The 19,934-nt window shown below is 42.5% G+C and overlaps 1 protein-coding gene across 3 annotated transcripts in view; it reads right to left on the minus strand.

Moving 5' to 3' along the window:
* fmnl1b (formin-like 1b) overlaps positions 1–19,934 on the minus strand; it is a 108,315-nt gene that overhangs the window by 2,205 nt on the left and 86,176 nt on the right. For all 3 annotated transcript variants that reach the window (XM_060920381.1, XM_060920380.1, XM_060920379.1), the window contains 6 exons: positions 15,115–15,183; positions 14,939–15,019; positions 11,832–11,961; positions 11,563–11,726; positions 11,377–11,478; positions 230–331 (listed from right to left, as the gene is read on the minus strand). In XM_060920381.1, coding sequence (XP_060776364.1) covers positions 230–331; positions 11,377–11,478; positions 11,563–11,726; positions 11,832–11,961; positions 14,939–15,019; positions 15,115–15,183 — 648 coding nt within the window. The remainder of the gene's footprint in view (positions 1–229; positions 332–11,376; positions 11,479–11,562; positions 11,727–11,831; positions 11,962–14,938; positions 15,020–15,114; positions 15,184–19,934) is intronic.

The raw sequence follows: 19,934 nt of genomic DNA on the forward strand, positions 1-19,934 counted from the left end.
TTGAATATAACAGCAGAGTTTTATTGATTTCTCTGTCAAAAATATTTTTAAGCATCTCTTCTATGCTGTGGCTTCCTTTCTGAAGTTTCTTAAGCTCAAAATATAGGTGCGTTCCAATCAACTGACCATTTTAACCTCTGGCCCCTCTTTCTCTCTCGACAGTTTTTTCCCCCCACTCTTTTTCATTCCTTCCTTTTTAAGTCTCTTCATCCTGCTCTCTTATCAGTACCTTGCTTCCTATTTTGCCTTCGTCCAATGTAGCTGTCTCTCTGCTCTCATCAGCTCCGACAAAACTCTCTCTCTTCCTTTGCTCGTTCTCCTGTTCAGCCATCTAGACAGAGCAGTCATAGTTTGCATTTACAACCATACAAACTCATACTACAACATTATTCAATGAAGGACATTTCATTGAATGTACATATAAATCTAGAAAAGAGGCCACGAAATGAAAACAAATGTGTCATTCAATTTAAACCCTTACAAATAATTGAACATGAAAAGGACAAGATGTATGAAACACATATTTACATATGATGAAGATGCATGAATGTGCAAATTAGAATGTCATTTAATCTGAAAACAAAATCAACATTGCTTCCTCTATCAGTTTTTTTTTTTTAAACCCTCTGGGGTCGAGAGCTTCTCCGGAGAAGCTCGGCAGGTTGAGAATGAGTCGGTCAAGTAGGTCAGTATTTTGAGAAATATCTTCATTGTCAGTAATGCGAGAGAGAGCACCACTTCCAGTCAGGCTATAAACATGGCCGATCTGAACTACAACACAACACCCAAGAACCACAGCACCATCTATCGCCTGTCTATTCAATACACCCGTCACTCATTTTCTGGTTAATCAGCCCACGCTATATAAACACCTCTCCCACACTCACTCAATGCGAATTATCGTTCAGTATCTTACCTGTCATACCAAGCCTCGTTATTCTGCCTGACTTATGTTCTCGACCCTCGTTATTGTCTTATTTTCATTACTCTCTAGTCTAGCCCTTATTACTTTGCATGCCGATTGATCAATCCCTGCCTGTCCCTCGACTTTGAGTTCGTCTAGCATTTTGGATTTGTATGCCAGTCTGCGTTCCCCGCTCTTGCCTGCACATACATCTTTAAGTGCCTACATCCTGACAGGATACTTTGCCGCATATGGATGCAGCAGAGGAGGTGCGGCTGACTGCTTTGATCACTCAAGGGCACCTCTTCGGAGAACATCAGCAGATGCTCGCTGATTTCAACACCAAGATGGCTCAGCTCCCTGCTATGGTGCTGCAGGCCCTCCGAACGCACCCCGAAGCTCCTCCGAGTCCCATGCTCCCACTTCCACTCCCCGAGAAGTACACCAGGGATGCGCTCAGCTGTAAGGGGTTTCTGCTTCAGTGCTCCATGTACTTCTCCTCGCTCCCACACATCTCAGATGAACACAAGATCACCAGATTTCTTTCGCTTTTAACCTGCAAAGTGCTACAATGGGCCAGCGCAGCGTATAGGAGCGGAGGTGAACACACCACCTCCTATGACAGCTTTCTGGAGTTATTCAAGCCTATGTTTGATAACGAACCGGAGGGAATTGAAGTCGGTGAAAGCCTACTCACCATCACCCAAGGTTCAAGGAGAGTCGACGATTATGCCCTAGATTTCCGGACTCTTGCAGCCACCAGCAGATGGAATGAGCCAGCATTAAAGGTGGGGTTTCTCCAAGGACTTCACCCCTCAGTATTGAGTGAACTAGCATTCCACGATGAACATGTCACTCTGGACGCTCTCATTGATCTTGCCATTCGGCTAGACCATCTGCTTTTTAGCTGCCCATCCCTCCGGGAGGAAGCCAAGCCTGCCATGACCTCTGATTCTCCCTCTCCCATGGAAGTTTCTCATGCTCACCTGAAACACTCCAAATGAGATTGGAGAAAGGAGGGGGGCTTGTGCTTCTATTGCAGGAGCTCCAGTCACCCTATCATCCAGTGTCCAGTCCACCCGCCAAGCACCAGCTCCGAGGAGACCAAGGCTGATTCGGTGAGTCCCATGAGTAAGAGCTCGATCTTTCAAGCTTCCAGTATTATTGAAACTGCCTTCCTCCGCCCATGTGCTGTCTGTGTTTATTGACTCGGGGGCAGACGGAAACTTCATCACCAGCTCTGTTGTCCAGAGGTTCAATCTGCCCACAAATTGTTGCAGAACCCACTCATCACCCGGTCCATCGATGGAGGCGCCATAGGGGAGGGCCTCGTCACCTCCCGGACCGCTCCTGTGCTTATTCAGGTGGGAGCGCTTCACTCTGAACAAATCTCACTCCTCATCACAGCTACCAAGCATCACAACATCATCCTTGGCTATCCATGGCTCCAGCTTCATGACCCACTCATCTCCTGGCAGAACAAGGAGATTCTCCAGTGGTCCCTGACATTTTTTCCAGAACTGCTTCTGATGTCATCAGTTAAATCTTTCCTCCACCTCCATAGAGAGTCCCCACCCTGACTCCCTGGAATGGATCCCCATGTGCTACCTGGATCTAGCGGAGGTCTTCAGCAAGGGCAAAGCATGCAGCCTACCCCCACATCGTCCATACGATTGTGCCATTGACCTCCTCTCTGGTACTTCTCACCCATGTAGCCCCAAGAGTACATACAGGAGGCCCTCAAGCAGGGGTACATACGCCGGTCCACTTCATCAGCGGGATTCTTTTTCATGGAGAAGAGAGGGGGCGGACTTCGTCCATGTATAGACTTTTGAGGACTCAATCAGATATCAGTGAAATACCTGTATTCACTTCCACTTGTGCCCTCCACATTGGAACAGCTCTGTATCACCACGATCTTCTCCAAGCTTGACCTACGTAGTGCCTACAACCTGGTCTGCATCCGCGAGGGCGATGAGCGGAAGACTGCCTTCAGTACCAGCACTGGCCATTTTGAGTACCAGGTCATGCCTTATGGCCTCTCTTCGACACCAAATGTGTTCCAGTGCCTCATTAACAACGTGCTGAGAGATGTTGGGGAGGTATGTCATAGCTTACATCGAAGACATCTTGATCAATTTCCCTGATGAAGAGAGTCATCTTAACCATGTTCGATCAGTACTGAAGCACCTGTATAAGAACCATCTCTATGTCAAGGCTGAGAACTGTGAATTTCACATGCTTCAGATCTCCTTCCTGGGGTACATTGTCAGTGCTGAGGGGATCAGCATGGACCCCTCCAAGGTAACTGCAGTCATATCCTGGCCTGTACCCACCTTGATGAAGGAGCTTTAACATTTCCTAGGCTTCGCAAACTTTTATCGTCATTTCATTAGAGGGTTCAGCACCCTCACGGTGCCCCTGACCTCCCTGCTGAAGAAGGGACCCAAACGCCTCCACTGGAACCCCACAGCTGAAGAGGCCTTCGAGAAGCTCAAGACAGTTTTCACCACAACCCCTATCCTTCAGCATCCAGACCCGAACTTTCATGGTCGAAGCGGATGCCTCCGAGATTGGTGTCGGAGGGGCTCTCTCCCAGTGCTTTGGCGAAAGGCCCAAGCTCCACCTGGCGGCATTCTTCTCCAAAAAACCTCACTTCAGTAGAGATAAACTATGACATCGGGAACCGAGAGCTACTGGCCATCAAGCTTGCCTTAGAGGAATGGAGGCACTGGTTGGAGGGGGCCACACACCCCTTTGTCATTTTTACTGATCATAAAAACCTCAAGCATCTCAAGAAGGTGAAGAGACTGAACCCACACCAAGCCCGATGGGCACTGTTCTTCATCTGTTTCACCTTCACAATATCCTATCGTCCTGGCACCAAGAACACCAAGGCTGATGCCCTGCCACACATCATCAGCCCATCTCTTCATGACCAGGAACCTCATCCCATCCTGACACCTGAATGCTTCATCCAAGCGATCACTTGGGACCTCAACAAGGAGATAAGGAACTTGCAACCACAGAATCCTCCAGTCAACTGCCCACCGGGCTGCCTGTACATCCTTAATCATCTCAGGAGCAGACTCATTACATGGGCACACAATTCTCCTGCCACTGGTCATCCCAGCAGCCATCGCACCCACCAACTGCTGTGAAACAAGTACTAGTGGGAGAACATGCTGACTGAGATCATTCATTTCATCTCTTCATGCACGGAGTGTGCTCAAGCCAAGGTCCCTCGAACTCCTCCGGCTGGTAAACTATGCCCTCTTCCTGTGCTTCAGAGACCAAGGCCCCACTAGGCAATCAAATTAAATCACCAACCTGCCGCCATCCCAAGGCAACCCCACAGTTTTGGTCATCATTGACTGCTTCTCCAAGGCACTGAGAAGGCACTGTGGGTAGGCCTTGTCCAGCCTACCCACAGCATTTCAGACCGCTGAATTATTGTTCCAGCACGTGTTCCAATACTTCGGCATCCCAGAAGACATAGTCGGTGACCGTGGCCCTCGATTCATCTCTCGTCTGTGGGCCAACTTCATGGAATGGCTAGGGGTCTTGGTGAGCCTCACTTCGGGATATCATCCCCAGTCAAATGGCCAGATAGAGAGAGCCAACCGAGAAATAGGATGTTTCCTCAAAATCTTCTGCACGCAAAACCAAGGGGACTGGGCCAGATTCATCCCATGGGCCGAATACGCACAAAACTCTCAAGCACTCAGCCATATAACTTACACCCTTCTACTGCATGCTTAGCTACCAACCTCCCCTGCTTCCTTGGTACAACTCTCCAGCACGGGTGCAGGCCGTGGAAGAGTGGCTCACCCATAGCCAGTCGATTTGGGAGGAAGTTCACCAACACGTCGAGTCAGTTAATGCCAAGTACAAGAAATACACCAATAAGCACTGGAGCAACAACCCCGAGTACTCTCCTGGTGATCGGGTATGGGTGTCCACCAGGGACCTTAGGGAACCCAACACATGCCGAAAATTACAGGCACACTACATTGGACCCTACAAGGTGCTCCAGTGCAACACCAAGGTTTCCTATAGACTTGAGCTCCCACCTCATAGTCGTCTGTCACCCACCTTCCACGTCTCCTGCCTCAAACCTTCCATCCAGAATCCCGTCTAAGAACATGCCCACCCCCGACCACCCATCTCCTGGCCCAGAAGGAGAACCTATGTGCCAGGTAAATCAGATCCTAGACTCTAGACATAGAAGAGGTCAGCTAGAGTACCTGGTAGATTGGGAGGGCTATGGACTAGAGGAATGAAGCTACCATAGGTGGGAGCTAAGGACATCCTAGACCCTCTCCTTACTCAAGAATTTCACTGCAACACCCCCACCGAGCCCGCACCCAGAAAAAGGGGGCATCCTAGGAAGAACGTAGCTCCTGGAGGGAACTCCTTGGGGGGGAGGGGTCTGTCAGTAACGCGATACAGAGTGCCACTTCCAGTCAGATGACAAACATGGCCGATCTGAACTACAACACCCAAGAACCACAGCACCCTCTATCGTCTGTCTATTAATTACAGGTCACTCATTTCCTGGTTAATCAGCCCACGCTATATAAACACCTCTCCCACACTCACTCGATTCAAAGCATCATTTAGTGTCTTACAGGTCATACCAAGCCTTGTTATTCTGCCTGACTTATTGTGTTCTCGACCCTCATTATTGTCTCATTCTCGTTGCTCTCTAGTCTCGCCCTTATTACTCTGTCTGCTGATCGATCGACCCCTGCCTGTCCATCCAGCCAAAGATCAGCTCGACTAAGTGTAAATATTTCTTCTATTTATTATGAGCATATTGGTTGATATGCGTGTGATATAGTGCATAATCTTGGCGTGCTTCTTGAGTAAACAAAATGTGCACTGCTGCTTGTTTGCTCTCTTTTGTTCTTTGTCATTTTCTGGCACTGTAATGATTTTGGCATGCTCTGATGTCAATTTCAACAAATCTAAGCAGTATTTTCAGTTATATGACTTTTTTGTATTCAGCACAAGTTCAGCTACAATAATATCTTTGTCATATGTATGTTATGATTGTACTTTTAAAAACAAAACAAGAACAAATGAAGCTGTTGTCAAAAGCAGTTTTACAACTGTTGGAATGTATTTATATATAAACGCAAAAAAAAAATTACCTTTCCCATTGTGACTTGACCTGATGGGATTAAGAGTTGGCAGTGAGAGGAGTTTTCTCTTCTCATGAAATGGATTTTTTTTTTTTACCTTTCTCATTGAATACCCCTCCCACTGCCAACCCTTTATCCCAAAACAACAAGACATACATTTTTTTTGATGGCCAGTTAATTGTCCAAATCAATGGAGCAGATTTAAGTTTTTGTGCTTGATCCATTCCTAAGACTGAACAGAATCACCTCAACATACATGTCAACCTTTGGTCAATCAAACCTGTATAACCAACCTCCAAAATCCGTATTTCCCTTATAAAATCTGTATAAGATGCAAATTAAAATAATTTACCTAAAATTTGAATGATAATTAACAATGATATATCCCAGTTACTTTTTATTCAATATTAATAACAATAAACCTTCAGAATGAATACAAAGCTCCAATGTTTGACAAAACCACAAAGTGTTATCAGCGTAGTTACGAAGGAAATACTTCGTTGTTTGGAAACAGGTTTCACCGAGCGGCTATTATGCACAAGACTTCATATTAGCCACAAAGTCAGGAAAATCTGTTCGTAAAATTACGTTATAATGACCAAATACAATGAAAAGTATTTTTCCAGTCTCACCTATGAAAGGTAATCCCATGTGATCTCGTTTGGACGGTAAACCTGTTGGTACAGTTAAACGCAGCACATGAATGAGGCATCTTTATTCTTGGCTACTGTCTAGATGCTATACCAGAGGCGGTTGAAGAATCTCCACTTTGCCACATCCAATATGGCGGCGAGGATGACGTATGATTCTACGCAGAAGGCGGCGTCTATGTTTATGTCTATGACTTCATGGTTGGCAGGATTCTTGCAATGTGGTGTGTGCATGATCAAAAGTGGAACGAAGTCTCGCTACCACAAGATAACGCGCGATTTCATAAGACTCTTTACTGGCTATCTGTGGTGTACAGTACATTTGTAAATGTTATGCGCTCTTTTATCATCGTGGGAATTGATTATAGCTCTAAATAAATATTGAAGTTTTTTTAAAGAATCCGTATAACTTTATTTATACGCCTGTATACAACGTTTATTGAATCAAATCCGTATAAAATACAGACATTCCGTATAGGTTGACATGTATGCCTCAAGTGACCAAAACGGTTCCATAGAATGGGTAAGGTAATGTTTTTTTTGTTTTTTGTCCCCTCACACATTCCAACACCATTCTAAAACTGCTTTTTACATCTTAATTTATTGCTTATTTTTAAAAATACAATCATGACATACATACTATGTGATTATTGTAGCTGAACACAAAATAAAAGTCATATGACTTTGAAAACACTGCTTAGATTTGTTGAAATTGACAACATTCGAACATGCCAAAATCATTAGCGTGCCAGAAAAATACGAAGAAGAAAAGGGAGCGAACAAGCACTGGTGCACATTTTGTTTACTCAAGAAGCACGCCAAGATTATGCACTACACTGCATGCATATCAACTGATATGCTCATAAGAAACAGAAGAGATAGATAGATAGATAGATAGATAGATAGATAGATAGATAGATAGATAGATAGATAGATACTTTAATAATCCCAAGGGAAATTGGGGTGTCCAAGTAGCATATACACATAACAACACACACAAAGGCATACAAACAAAAATAAAATTAATACACACATCCATATCTCAAGGATATAAAAACAAGCAAACAATTCCTGCACCACAGAATATAAAAAGAAAACAAAAAAAATGTTTAAAAATAAATTAAATTATGCATGTAAAAAAAGCATGTTTAAAAGCCACAATTTAAAAATAAAATTGTGCAACATACGGTACTCAACCATTGTAGAGATACAGTATAGCAGCAAAACAAATTTAAGCGCTAAAATCAAAAACAGTCCTTCCTCTCAATGCATTGTTAAAAAGCTGAATGGCCCTAGGTACAAAAGATCTCAGCAACCTGTCTGTTTTGTAAGATAGGGAAAGGAGCCTGCTGCTCACCATACTCCTCTGTTTGGAGAAGATGGTGTGCAGGGGGTGGCTTTCATTGTCCATAATAGCGAGCAGTCTACTCAGCATCCTTTTGTCAGCAACTGCTGACAGAGTCTCTAGCTCCATACCCACCACAGAGCCAGCTTTTCTCACCAGCCTGTCCAGTCGTCCAGCATCCCTTCTCCTAATACTACCTCCCCAACATACCACAGCATAGAAAAGGACACTGGCCATGACAGACTGGTCGAACATAAGCAGGAGTTTGCTGCAGACATTAAAAGACCCCAGCTTCCTAAGGAAAAAAAGCCTACTCTGCCCTTTCTTATAAAGTGCATCAGTGTTGGCAGACCAGTCCAGTTTATTGTCAAGGTGTACCCCCAGGTACTTGTAAGTACTAACAATCTCCACAGTCACCCCATCAATAGTGACAGGCAACAGAGAAGAAACAGGCCTCCTGAAGTCCATCACCATTTCCTTGGTTTTGGTGGTGTTCAGCTGCAGCTGGTTGGTCCTACACCATCCCACAAAGTCATCCACAAGGCTCCTGTACTCACCTTCCTGACCATCCTTAATACACCCCACAATAGCAGTGTCGTCAGAGAATTTCTGCAAGTGGCATGACTCAGTGGTGTATAGGGTGAACAGTACAGGAGAAAGAACAGTTCCCTGTGGCACCCCTGTGCTACTGACCACAGTCTCAGATGTAAGGTCCCCCAGCCTAACAAACTGGGGACATTCGGTGAGGTAATCTGTGATCCAAGACACCAGGCAAGTGTCCACTCCCATCTGCAGCAATTTATCCCTCAACAAGAGGGGCTGGATGGTATTGAAGGCGCTGGAGAAATAAAAAAACATGATTCTCACAGCACAGCCTCCTTTGTCCAAGTGAGAGTAGACTCTATGTATCAGATACAAAACAGCATCCTCCACTCCAACATTCACCTGGTAAGCGAACTGTAGCGAGTCCAGCGCATGGCGAACCTGGTGTCTTAAGAGGTGGAGCAGCAGCCATTCAAATGTCTTCAAGTGTGATGCAAGGGCAACAGGCCTGTAATCATTAAGTTCTTTAGGGTGAGCCTTTTTGGGAACTGGAACCAGGCATGACGTTTTCCATAGTAAGAGTACCTTACCCTGTTGCAGGCTAAAATTGAAGAGGTACTGAAGTGGTTCCCCCAATTCGACCGCACAGCTTCTGAGCAGTCTAGAGCAGACGCCGATACCATATCACCTTCAGCCTTACTGCTCTTACCCCCACAGCCCGTAATGTTGCGCACTCCCCACCAAACCTCTTTCAAGTTGTTCTCCTGTAGTTTGCTCTCAACCTTATTCTTATAGGACTCCTTAGCTGCTTTCAGATATTCTTTCAGCTCCTACTGCACCCCCTTCAGTTCTGTCACATCACTGTTCTTAAACGCTTTCTTCTTATTATTGAGGAGGTTTTTGACGTCGCTGGTCACCCAGGGCTTGTTATTAGGAAAACGGCGCACAGATTTAATGGGAACAACTATGTCCATGCAGAAGTTCAGGTAGCCCGTTATACAATGTGAGGCTTCTTCTATATCCACAGCATCCAATAGCACACTCCAGTCTGTGGACTCAAAGCAGTCCCTCAAGGCCTCTTCTGCCTCTGGTGTCCACTTCCTGAAGGCGTGTGTGGCAACGGGAAGCCTCTGAACTAGAGGCTTATACAGTGGCTGAAGATAAATGAGGTTGTGGTCTGACCTACCCAACGGGGGAAGGGAGGTAGCACTGTATGCATCCCTCACGTTTGAATACAAGAGATCAATTGTTCTATTTTTTCTAGTAGGGCAGTCAACAAACTGGTAAAAATTAGTGAGGGTGGAGTCTAAGGTGACATGATTGAAATCGCCAGAGATCACAAAAAAAGCATCTGCATATTGAGTTTGAAGCCCAGCTATCGTAGAGTGAATAGCGTCACACGCTGAATCAGGAAGGGCTCGTGGTGGTACATACACGCAGACGACAATAATGTGGGACAGTTCTCTAGGTAAATAATAAGGACAGAGACTAACCGCCAGTATTTCCACATCCTTACTACATACAGTCTCTTTCACTGTAACATGACAGGGATTGCACCATCTATTGTTAACATACACCACCAGTCCCTCACCCGTCTTCTTGCCAGAAAGTTTGTTATCTCTGTCCAACCGGACAACACTGAACCCCGGTAGCTCAACATTAGCAGTGGGATTACAGCTTGTGAGCCACGTCTCAGTAAGGCAAATCAGGCTACACTCTCTATAAAGTTTATGATTCCTTACCAGGGCAGCCAGTTCGTCTGTCTTATTAGCGAGTGAGTTAACATTCCCCATAACTATAGAAGGGATTGCGGGCTTGTATCTCCACTTCTTCTCACGTCGCCTCGCCCTAATTTTAACTCCAGCTCTACATCCACGAAAACACCACAATTCCTCAGGGACATCAGCATAGACCTCCCCGCCGCCAGCTTTGCGAAGCGCCAGTAGCTTACTCCTTGTATATCCAAGTTTAGCACCGGAGCGATGCGATGCCTCCATATCCATAGGATAAAATATAAAAACACTCCAAAAAGTGTATAATCCAAAGAGCAACACAATAGAAAAAGTAAAACAAAAGACGAAGAAGACGCACCAGACACAGAGCTACCTAGACTTGCTGCCATTCACACGGCGCACAAATATTTATATTTACTCGAGCTGATCTTCAGCTGGATCGAGTCGAGATTTAAAAAAAAAAAAAAGGCACCGCTCATCATCAGTGTTGCAGTTCTCAAGATTGAATTGAATCGCTGTTCTGAATCATCTGAAGCGCATCAAATTCACATGCCATCTCACAACAAGTTTTACCTCCAAACAGACAGCCTAAACTGTGGCTGACAGATTTTATCCTGTTTACGGTGGCCGTTCCCACTGCGAAAGAGAAACCAACCGAAACCAAAAGAGTGAAAGTGATTATCATGCCATTACCATGTGAATAGTCTTGTCTGAATGTGTAAGTGGGAGCTCAGCACTCCGACTCTGGTGTGACTGAGTAAGGTGACAAGTTTTGTTTCATCTAATCTCAGTAATTTAAAAGAATATAATATTATTTGGCAGTGGGCACAAAGTATACAGTTTCTGTTAATGTTCATCATGCTTGTATGGTAAAAACTAAGATATTTATCTAAATACCTGATCTACTCATTCTAAATCTGCCGAGGTTCGCCGGAGAAGCTCTCGACCCCAAAGGGTTAATACATGTACTGAGACAGTAAAACAGTTAAAGACAGTTCAACATTTTAAATCATGTGTTTGGGTAAACTTGGGCCAGAAAAAGTTCCTAATTTACCTTATAAGCTTTAATGAACCGAATGAAGATCAGGAAGAACATCGACGGTGGAGTGGTTTTGGGATTCTCTCCAAAGTACTCCACGACTGATTCATACACCTCCTAAAGAGACAGAGGTGTTCTTTTAGATCATAAGTATTAGATTCAATCTTGATATGTTTTTGAAATCATAACAGATAGTCACACCTGGGCGGTTTTGGCGTCTTTAACCACAGCGTCCATCAGAGTGCTATTGTTGGACAGGAAGTCATTCAAGATTGAGTTGTCTTTCTGTTCCTCAAATTCCTTCTGGGTTGCTTCGAATCCTCTCTCCAGTGCAAGCACATCTAATAAAATGCTGTCTAGAGACACTGAGAGGGGAAAAAACATCAGTCAGACTGTAGGACACTGGAATATTATAATAAATGATAATGTGATATCATCGGTAGACACTGCACGTGTGTGTGTGAGCTCACCCATTACTGCTTTGTCCATAAAGTGCAGCTCAGTATGAAAGGTATGTAGATGTGGAAATTTCTCTTGGATGATGCTGACGAGGAAGTGGAGCAGCGTCTGTCTGCGATCTGTTGACTTTGTGTCTAGCAGCTGAGCAAAAATGACAGTGTAAGTGTAGAAAAGATCAAAAAATTAATCACACATTAACACGCACTACAGTGTCTTGCAAAAGTATTCATCCCCCTTGGTGTTTGCCCTGTTTTGCTGCATTACAAGCTGGAATTAAAATGGATTTTTGATGGGTTAGCACAATTTTATTTACACAACATGCCTACCAATTTAAAGGTGGAAATTGTTGTTTTATTGTGAAACAAACAATAATTAAGATGAAAAAACAGAAATCTGGAGTGTGCATAAGTATTCAACCCCTTTTGTATGAAACCCCTCAATAAGAGCTGGTCCAACCAATTCACTTTATGTCAAACTTGTGAAGAGACAAAGTTGTGAAGTAGTATGGATCAGGGCTGGGTTATAAAAAAAATATCCCAAACTTTGAATATCCCACAGTGCACCATTAAATCCATTATCGCAAAATGAAAAGAAAACGGCACCACTACAAACCTGACAAGAGAAGGCTGCCCACCAAAACTCACAGACCGGGCAAGGAGGGCATTAATCAGAGATGTAACAAGGACACCAAAGATAACACTGAAGGAGCTGTGAAGCTCCACAGCGGAGATGGGAGTATCTGTCCATAGGACCACTTTAAGCCATATACTCCACAGAGCGGGGCTTTATGGAAGAGTGGCCAGAAAAAAAAGTAATTGCTGAAGAAAACACGTTTGGAGTTTGCCCAACAGCATGTGGCAGACTCCCCAAATACATGGAAGAAGATTCTCTGGTCAAATGAGTCTAAAATGGATCTTTTTGGCCATCATGGGAAATGCCACATGTGGTGCAAACCCAACACCCTGAGAACACCATTCCTACAGTGAAGCATGGTGGTGGCAGCATCATGCTGTGGGGATGTTTTTCGTCTGCAAGGACAGGAAAGCTGATCAGGACTGAAAGAAAGATGGATGGCATGAAATACAGGGCAATTCTAGAGGAAAACCTGTTTGAGTCGGCCAGAGGTTTGAGACTGGGACGAAGGTTCACGTTCCAGCAGGACAATGACCCTAAACATACTGCTAAAGCTACACTGGAGCAGTTTAAAGGGAAACATTTAAATGTCTTGGAATGGCCTAATCAAAGCCCAGACCTCAATCCAATTGAGAATCTGTGGCATAACTTGAAAATTGCTGTCCACCAACACAACCCATCTAACTTGAAGGAGTTGGAGCAGTTTAGCCTTGAGGAATGGGCAAAAATCCCAGTGGCTAGATGTGCTAAGCTAATAGAGACATACCTCAAGAGACTTGCAGCTGTAATTGCGGCTCTACAAAGTATTGACTTGGGGGGGGTGAATACCTATGCGCACTCCATATCTGTTTTTTTTTTTTTAAATCTTAATTATTGTTTGTGTCACAATAAAGCAACAATTTTCACCTTTAAAGTGGTAGGCATGTTGTGTAAATCAAATGGTGCTAATCCCCCAAAAATCCATTTTAATTCCAGCTTGTAATGCAACAAAACAGGACAAACACCAAGGGGGATGAATACTTTTGTAAAACACTGTAATAGCATGCCACAAATTTGTTTATTCCTCTTATAAAACACAGTAATTTGTGAACAATTACCGTTTATTTATTTTTAAAAAATGACATTTGCTTTTTATCCATTTATGGTTCCCTTTAATGAGATTTCCGGTGTGCGTTATTAGACAGCATCAGGGAAAAATTGTTTATAGCTGCAGAAGAGAGAACAAGACTTGTCTAAATGTATCTATTAATTTGTAAAAACTAATTTGAAAAATTAGTAAAAACAAATTACGCAAATTAGCACTTAATTTGTATTAATTATGCTAATTAGGTACAATGTTAACTCAGTACACGCTCTTCTTCAAAGTTTCACCAGTTGGCTTTATTTGTGCAATATAAAGCTGATCTTAACTCTCATTTATATATCACAAAGAAGGAGAAATCAGTGTTAATTATAAAATATTCATAAATCAGATTGAAGGTCATTCACATCTACAATTCTCTATCAAAATAAAAAAAGTAATAAAAGATTTCTCAAATCCTCTTTGTGCTCTGTAGGGCTTTACATTTCTCAAAAGTCAAGCCTACTCGTATTTATATGAAAGATTATAAATGATTATTTCGATTAATATTCACGGCTTTCAAGGCGAACCTCAAAAAAAACTGTGTGAGCCACACCTAATAAACAATTCACATTAACCGAACTGAAACTGACACTCACGTTTCTGACTTGCAGTTTTTAAAAATCTCATTCTGACCACTAAGTTCGCAATATTTTCATCAAAACAACTCCAGTTATATTCTAAAATAGTTATTTATTTACATGAATCGGTTTGATTTGAAAAAACTCACTTCAAATCTCCCGTGAATCATAACATCAAAACTAGCAGACGGAAAATTTTCCTGAATCCTTCATCAGAAACAGTGAGAGCGAGAGAACATCCCTATAAAAGTTATCTGATTGATATTCACGAGTAATCCAGTCAGAAACCGATCAGAGAAGAGAGAGAGCCTGACCGCTTTCCCGTGACTCAAAAAGAAAAGTACCGGCAGTTTCCCGTCATCCCGCGAGCAGAGTTTTTACTCTGTTGTACCGACTTCAACGTGCCGTTACTCCCAAAGTACTGAACAGATCTTAATGAGAGAAATTTCTTTGGAAAGCAAAGATAAGCTTTTTAACGAACATATTCACTTTAGAAAATATTCAAGAGTTAAGCAATGACAGGTTTGGAAACTTAGATGAGCGTCTGCATGGACAATTTTCACAGCAAGGCCAGCGAGTGTCTGACATACCTCGTATAACACCTTGGAAGGTTTAATTAAGTTACAGCTCATTATCACCATCTCTAAATGAATAAATCCTTTTGATCCTCATCAGCATGTTTAACATGGTCATGCATAAAAATAATGTCCAAAAAAAAATCATTTGGAAACCTGTGCTATAAAGCATTTTATAATTTTGCTGTACTTTACATGTTTCATCTCACCTGATCAAGACTCTGGAGGTGAAAGCCGTACACGGTACCCCTCTTCCCGCTGTTCATGTAGTTCCCAAAGGCAAGAATGATCTGAAAGAACGAGAATAAAACTGAATATTGTACAAATAAACAAAGCTATGCTTAAAAAAAAAAACATTTGGAAGATGCAAACCCAATCCCCGTACTTCCAGAATCTTCTTCAGTTTACTGGAGGATTTAATGGACATGGATGCAGCGATGATGGCATTGAGTTGCTGCAAGATTAAAAAAGGAAAGAAGGAAAAAGGAAAAGCAGATTAATTATTACTTTATGGGTTCAAAGCAAATAGATGCTGAGCTGCTGTTGAGCTGAATAATCTGCATTTACATCTCTGTAATAATGCCGAGATAAGTGCTGTAATTATGTGATTATTGGAATAATTTCATGCTTTTTGATGAACGTCTTGCTTCGTTCTCACTCCCTGTGAAAGGATGATGAGTTTTCAGTGTAGGAAATAAGGAATTTTAAGCAGACTGTCACAGGATAGACAAGTCTAAGACGTTGTCTGTCCGTCTAAATTTCAGCCTGTCCGAACAATCCGGAAGCCGAAGGGCTTTCGATGCCTGGAGATGGCTTCTCGGCTATTTCCAGACACATTTTTATGATCTTCAAAGGCCAAATTACCCAAGACATTAGTTGCTAATTACACTACAAACCGAATAGAATTTACAAGAAAATGTTTGAAGATTCAAGAAAAACATGCTTAAAGTTCTACCCAAGAAAAAAGTAGCACACACAGATCAGTTCCATGTCTAGAAAAAAGTATGGAGGGGGCAAAGACGGTCCAGTTGGTTACAACTTACTGGTATTCATGTACAGTACATGTACGATAACAATACTTGTGAAACATTAGGTCAACAATGACTATTTTTATACTATGTTTATAATAAGTCTATAAGAAATTTAGTCCTTAACAATACAACTGTTCTTTCATCATCGAGTTAAAATTTTGAGTCCGAGATTCCAAGTTACTTTGGAACAAAATTACTTTGAAAATGACTCAAAACTAGACGTGGTCACATCATTTGGCATTCAGACACAAATCTGCTGGACTACAATTTAGAAAATAAAGAAAATTCTATGAAAATAGAAATCGACATCCTCCAAAGCATATGACTGACTCTCATTCTTATTACGAGTGGGAAAAAAAACCGCACATGATAACTATTGATTGGCAGCTTGGCACTTAACATATTACTGTACTGTAAAGTTTCATGTAACCTGAACTCAATCAACTGACTGGATCAATCAGATACTGTCAACCATAAAACACGAGTTCAACTGCATTGTGCAATAAAAACAGCGAATGCTGTATTATTTTTGTCTTATTTAAGTGTACCACTCGAGGAGAGGGAGGTGCATGTAAATTTTGACGGAGCTAGGACCTTCGGTGACCGGGTTATGAATTTTTAAATCCCTATGCATGCAAGTGGCTGGAGCAAGGGGTCGTGCTAAAGCTTTCCGTGATCTGCGCTCACTCCTGACATTGGATCAGATTGAGCCTGGGCTCATTTGAAAGGTCTCGGGGAAAAGGATGCGCCTGTAAAGTTTGGCGGGGCTAGAGACATCGGTGGCCGAGTTAAGAATTTTTAAATGCTGGCTCAAACCGTGGCTCGTGTTCAAGTTTTTTCGGGGCTCTGGGGTGAATAGCGGGCCGAGCTATGGTTATAGTGGGCTGTGCCTGGGCTGGTTCAAAAGAGCTCAAGAAGAGGGACATGTCTGTAAATTTTGGCAGGGCTAGGACTATCGGTGGCAGAGTTATGAATTTTTAAACGCTGGCTTGAGCCAGGGCTCATATTAAAGTTTTCAGCGAGCAGCACTCATGTGAGCGATTCAGGGGTGAATAATGGGCCGAGGCAGGGTCATAGTGGGCCGTGTCTGGGCTGGTTCGAAAGGTCTCGGGGAGAAGGAGGTGCCTGTAAATTTTGGCAAGGCTAGGACCGTTGGTGACCGAGTTATGAATTTTTAAATTCGGGCCTGCGGGGGCCCCCGTTTCGCAGGCCATTTTCCAACATAATGCATTTGCTCAGCGTAATATTTGGAAGAAAATTATAAGCAGATTAGACCCATATCTTTACAATTTTTTTCATGGACCATCCAGTTTGATGCTTTTGAAATACAGACAGACAAATGCAAAAATTACCGGTCAGTGTCTGCCAGTCTGGCCTTATTTCCCCACACTGAGTTTTTTTGGGTGTTAAGTACATCTTACTCCTAGATGGACTAGTTTTAATACAAAAGTATCACATCTTTGAGTGTTCCACTGAAATGATCACATCCCTGTCACTGCACTGTGTTTACATTAATCCCATGAACGCCACACTGCTTTCATATTCAAGGGATTTTACACCAGGAGTTCAACTTTACGTCTCTCACACACACTACTAGATTCTCTTTTTCGTGCCTATGATTTTTTTTTCTCGCGTTCTTACAAATATTACCATTTTTTTCTGGTAACTTTATTCAGGATTTTATTCTAAAAATATGACTTTTTTTTTACTTTTATCTCTCATACTTTATTCTTGAAATATTATTTTCTCAAAATATGACCTTTTTTTGCAACTTTCAGAATTTACTTTTGAAAAAACAATTTATATTTTATTCTAAAATATTTTTCTTCTTGTAAATTTGAGACTTCACACAATCAATTTCATACTAAAGATGACATTTTTGTAACTTTCTTGTAAAACAAACCTATTGTGTTTTTCTATCAATATAAATAACCTTTTCTTCCAAATCTGAGAATTTCCTCTCAAAATATTTAAATTACATTTTTGGAATCTTAAAATATTTTCTTATCAAACTGTCAAATTATTCTCAAATGATTACGATTTTTTTCAAATAAATTCTTGACAAAATTAAATAAAATCATGATTTTATTCTTTATTTCTTCATTTTATTTAAAAAGAAATTGTTTCAAAAAAAATTTGTAAACATATGCGATTTTATATTTATTATAAAAATCTTCCATCTCGATTGGGATCATCACCTTATTCATGGTGAGGCGGTTTGCGTGTCCCAATGACCCCTAGAGCTATGCCGACTGGAGTCCTAGACTCCTGACAGGGTCACCCATGTCGGAAAGGTCGAAGGGTGGGGGCCAGACAAAGAATGATCCCCTGGTCCTCCAGGTTGGGGGTTGGGCTGTGGGCTGATAACCCACTCCCGTAAAATACAGAAACCAGAAGCAAAACTGATTCACTGGAAGGGAACACCACCATGACTGTACCTCATAGTAGATGCACGATGATGCATGGGAGCCAAAGCCGAAAGGATGCACCCGGGCTGATAGGGTCACTGGTGCACCCGAAACACACCATAAAGATAGGAAACTGGAATGTGCGCACATTGTATAGAGCTGGAAATCTTGCCCAAGTGGCAAGGGAAATGAGTGAGAGGAATAGCTATCATGGGAATTAGCGAAACACATTGGACTGGACAAGGGAAAGTACAGCTAGTAGATGGAGAGACAATTATCTACTCCGGAAGAGATGACGATGTCCACAGAACTGGGGTAGGTATGCTGATGTCCAAAGAGGCAACAGGAGCCCTTATGGAATGGACTCTAGTTTGCGAGAGGATCATCCAAGCCAGATTCCTATCAAGGCACATCAAACTGATGATCATACATGTTTACGCACCAACTGAAGACGCAGAGGAAGAAATCAAAGACAAGTTCTACTCAAGATTACAAGATGTGCTGAATAAGAGGAACGCCCATGATATGTTGATTGTCACAGGGGACATGAATGCCAAAGTTGGAGAACAAAATGTGAATTATGAAAGAGTCATGGGTAATCACGGACTCGGAGTGCGGAACGGAAACGGAACAAGACTTTGTGATATGTGCGACATGAACGAGCTAGTTATTACTGGAACATTATTCCCACATCAATCCATCCACAAAGCGACATGGATTTCGCCAGATAGAATGACCAAAAAACAAATTGACCATGTTCTAATTAGTAAGCGATTTAGGAACTCAGTAAAAGATACAAGGGTTTACAGGTCTGCAGACTTGGGAAGTGATCACTATCTTGTATGTACAACAGTCAAGCTTAGGTTAAGAAGACCTCCGAGGCAAAAGACCATCAGCAGAGTAAAGTATGATACATCCAAACTGAGCAATAAAGACGTACTTAAGGAATTTAACATTACCTTGAAGAACAGGTACCAAGCCTTACAACAAGAAGAGGAGGAGCGAGAAGACCAATGCGAAGTAGAAAGGGATTTTGAAGTTTTGAGAAAAGCATACACAGAAGTCGCAGATGCTGTACTAGGCAGGCCCCGAAGAAAGAAGAAACCGTGGATCAGCGAGTCATCATGGCGGCTAGTTGACCAACGGGAAGCTACGAATAAGATCTTAAGGACTCATTCAGAAAGCGTGAAGAAGCAGCTAAGGGCAAAATATGTAGAAGAGAACAGAGAGGTGAAAAGGAGCATTGGATAAGAGGAGATGGTTGGACAAAATTGCAAGCCAAGCTGAAGAGGCTGCGCGAAGTCAACACATGAAGACACTGTATGGACTCACAAAGTCCTTGTGCAATGGAAGACATAAGCAAAGTGCAACAGTAATGGATAAAAATAGAAACCTTCTCAGCAAGAGAAAGGACATACAAGAAAGATGGACAGAACACTTTAAAGAAGTACTGAACAGAGAAACACCAGAGAATCCGATAACCATCAATGATGATGAAAGTTTTGATTTAGAGGACGTAATTCAGGACATAGCAGTCAACGAACCAACTTTAGGCGAGATGGAAGAAGCAGTTAAAAAGCTGAAGAATGGGAAAGCACCAGGTATTGATGATATAACAGCGGAATTACTGAAGACAAATGTGGAGTTTTCAGCAGGAAAAATACAAGAGCTACTGTCGAAGGTGTGGAAGTTTGAGGTTATCCCAGAGGCTTGGAAAAAAGGATTGATCATAAAGCTGCCGAAAAAGGGTAACCTGAAAGATTGTA

This window comes from Neoarius graeffei, chromosome 5, assembly GCF_027579695.1.
Source record: "Neoarius graeffei isolate fNeoGra1 chromosome 5, fNeoGra1.pri, whole genome shotgun sequence".
Lineage (NCBI taxonomy): Eukaryota > Metazoa > Chordata > Actinopteri > Siluriformes > Ariidae > Neoarius > Neoarius graeffei.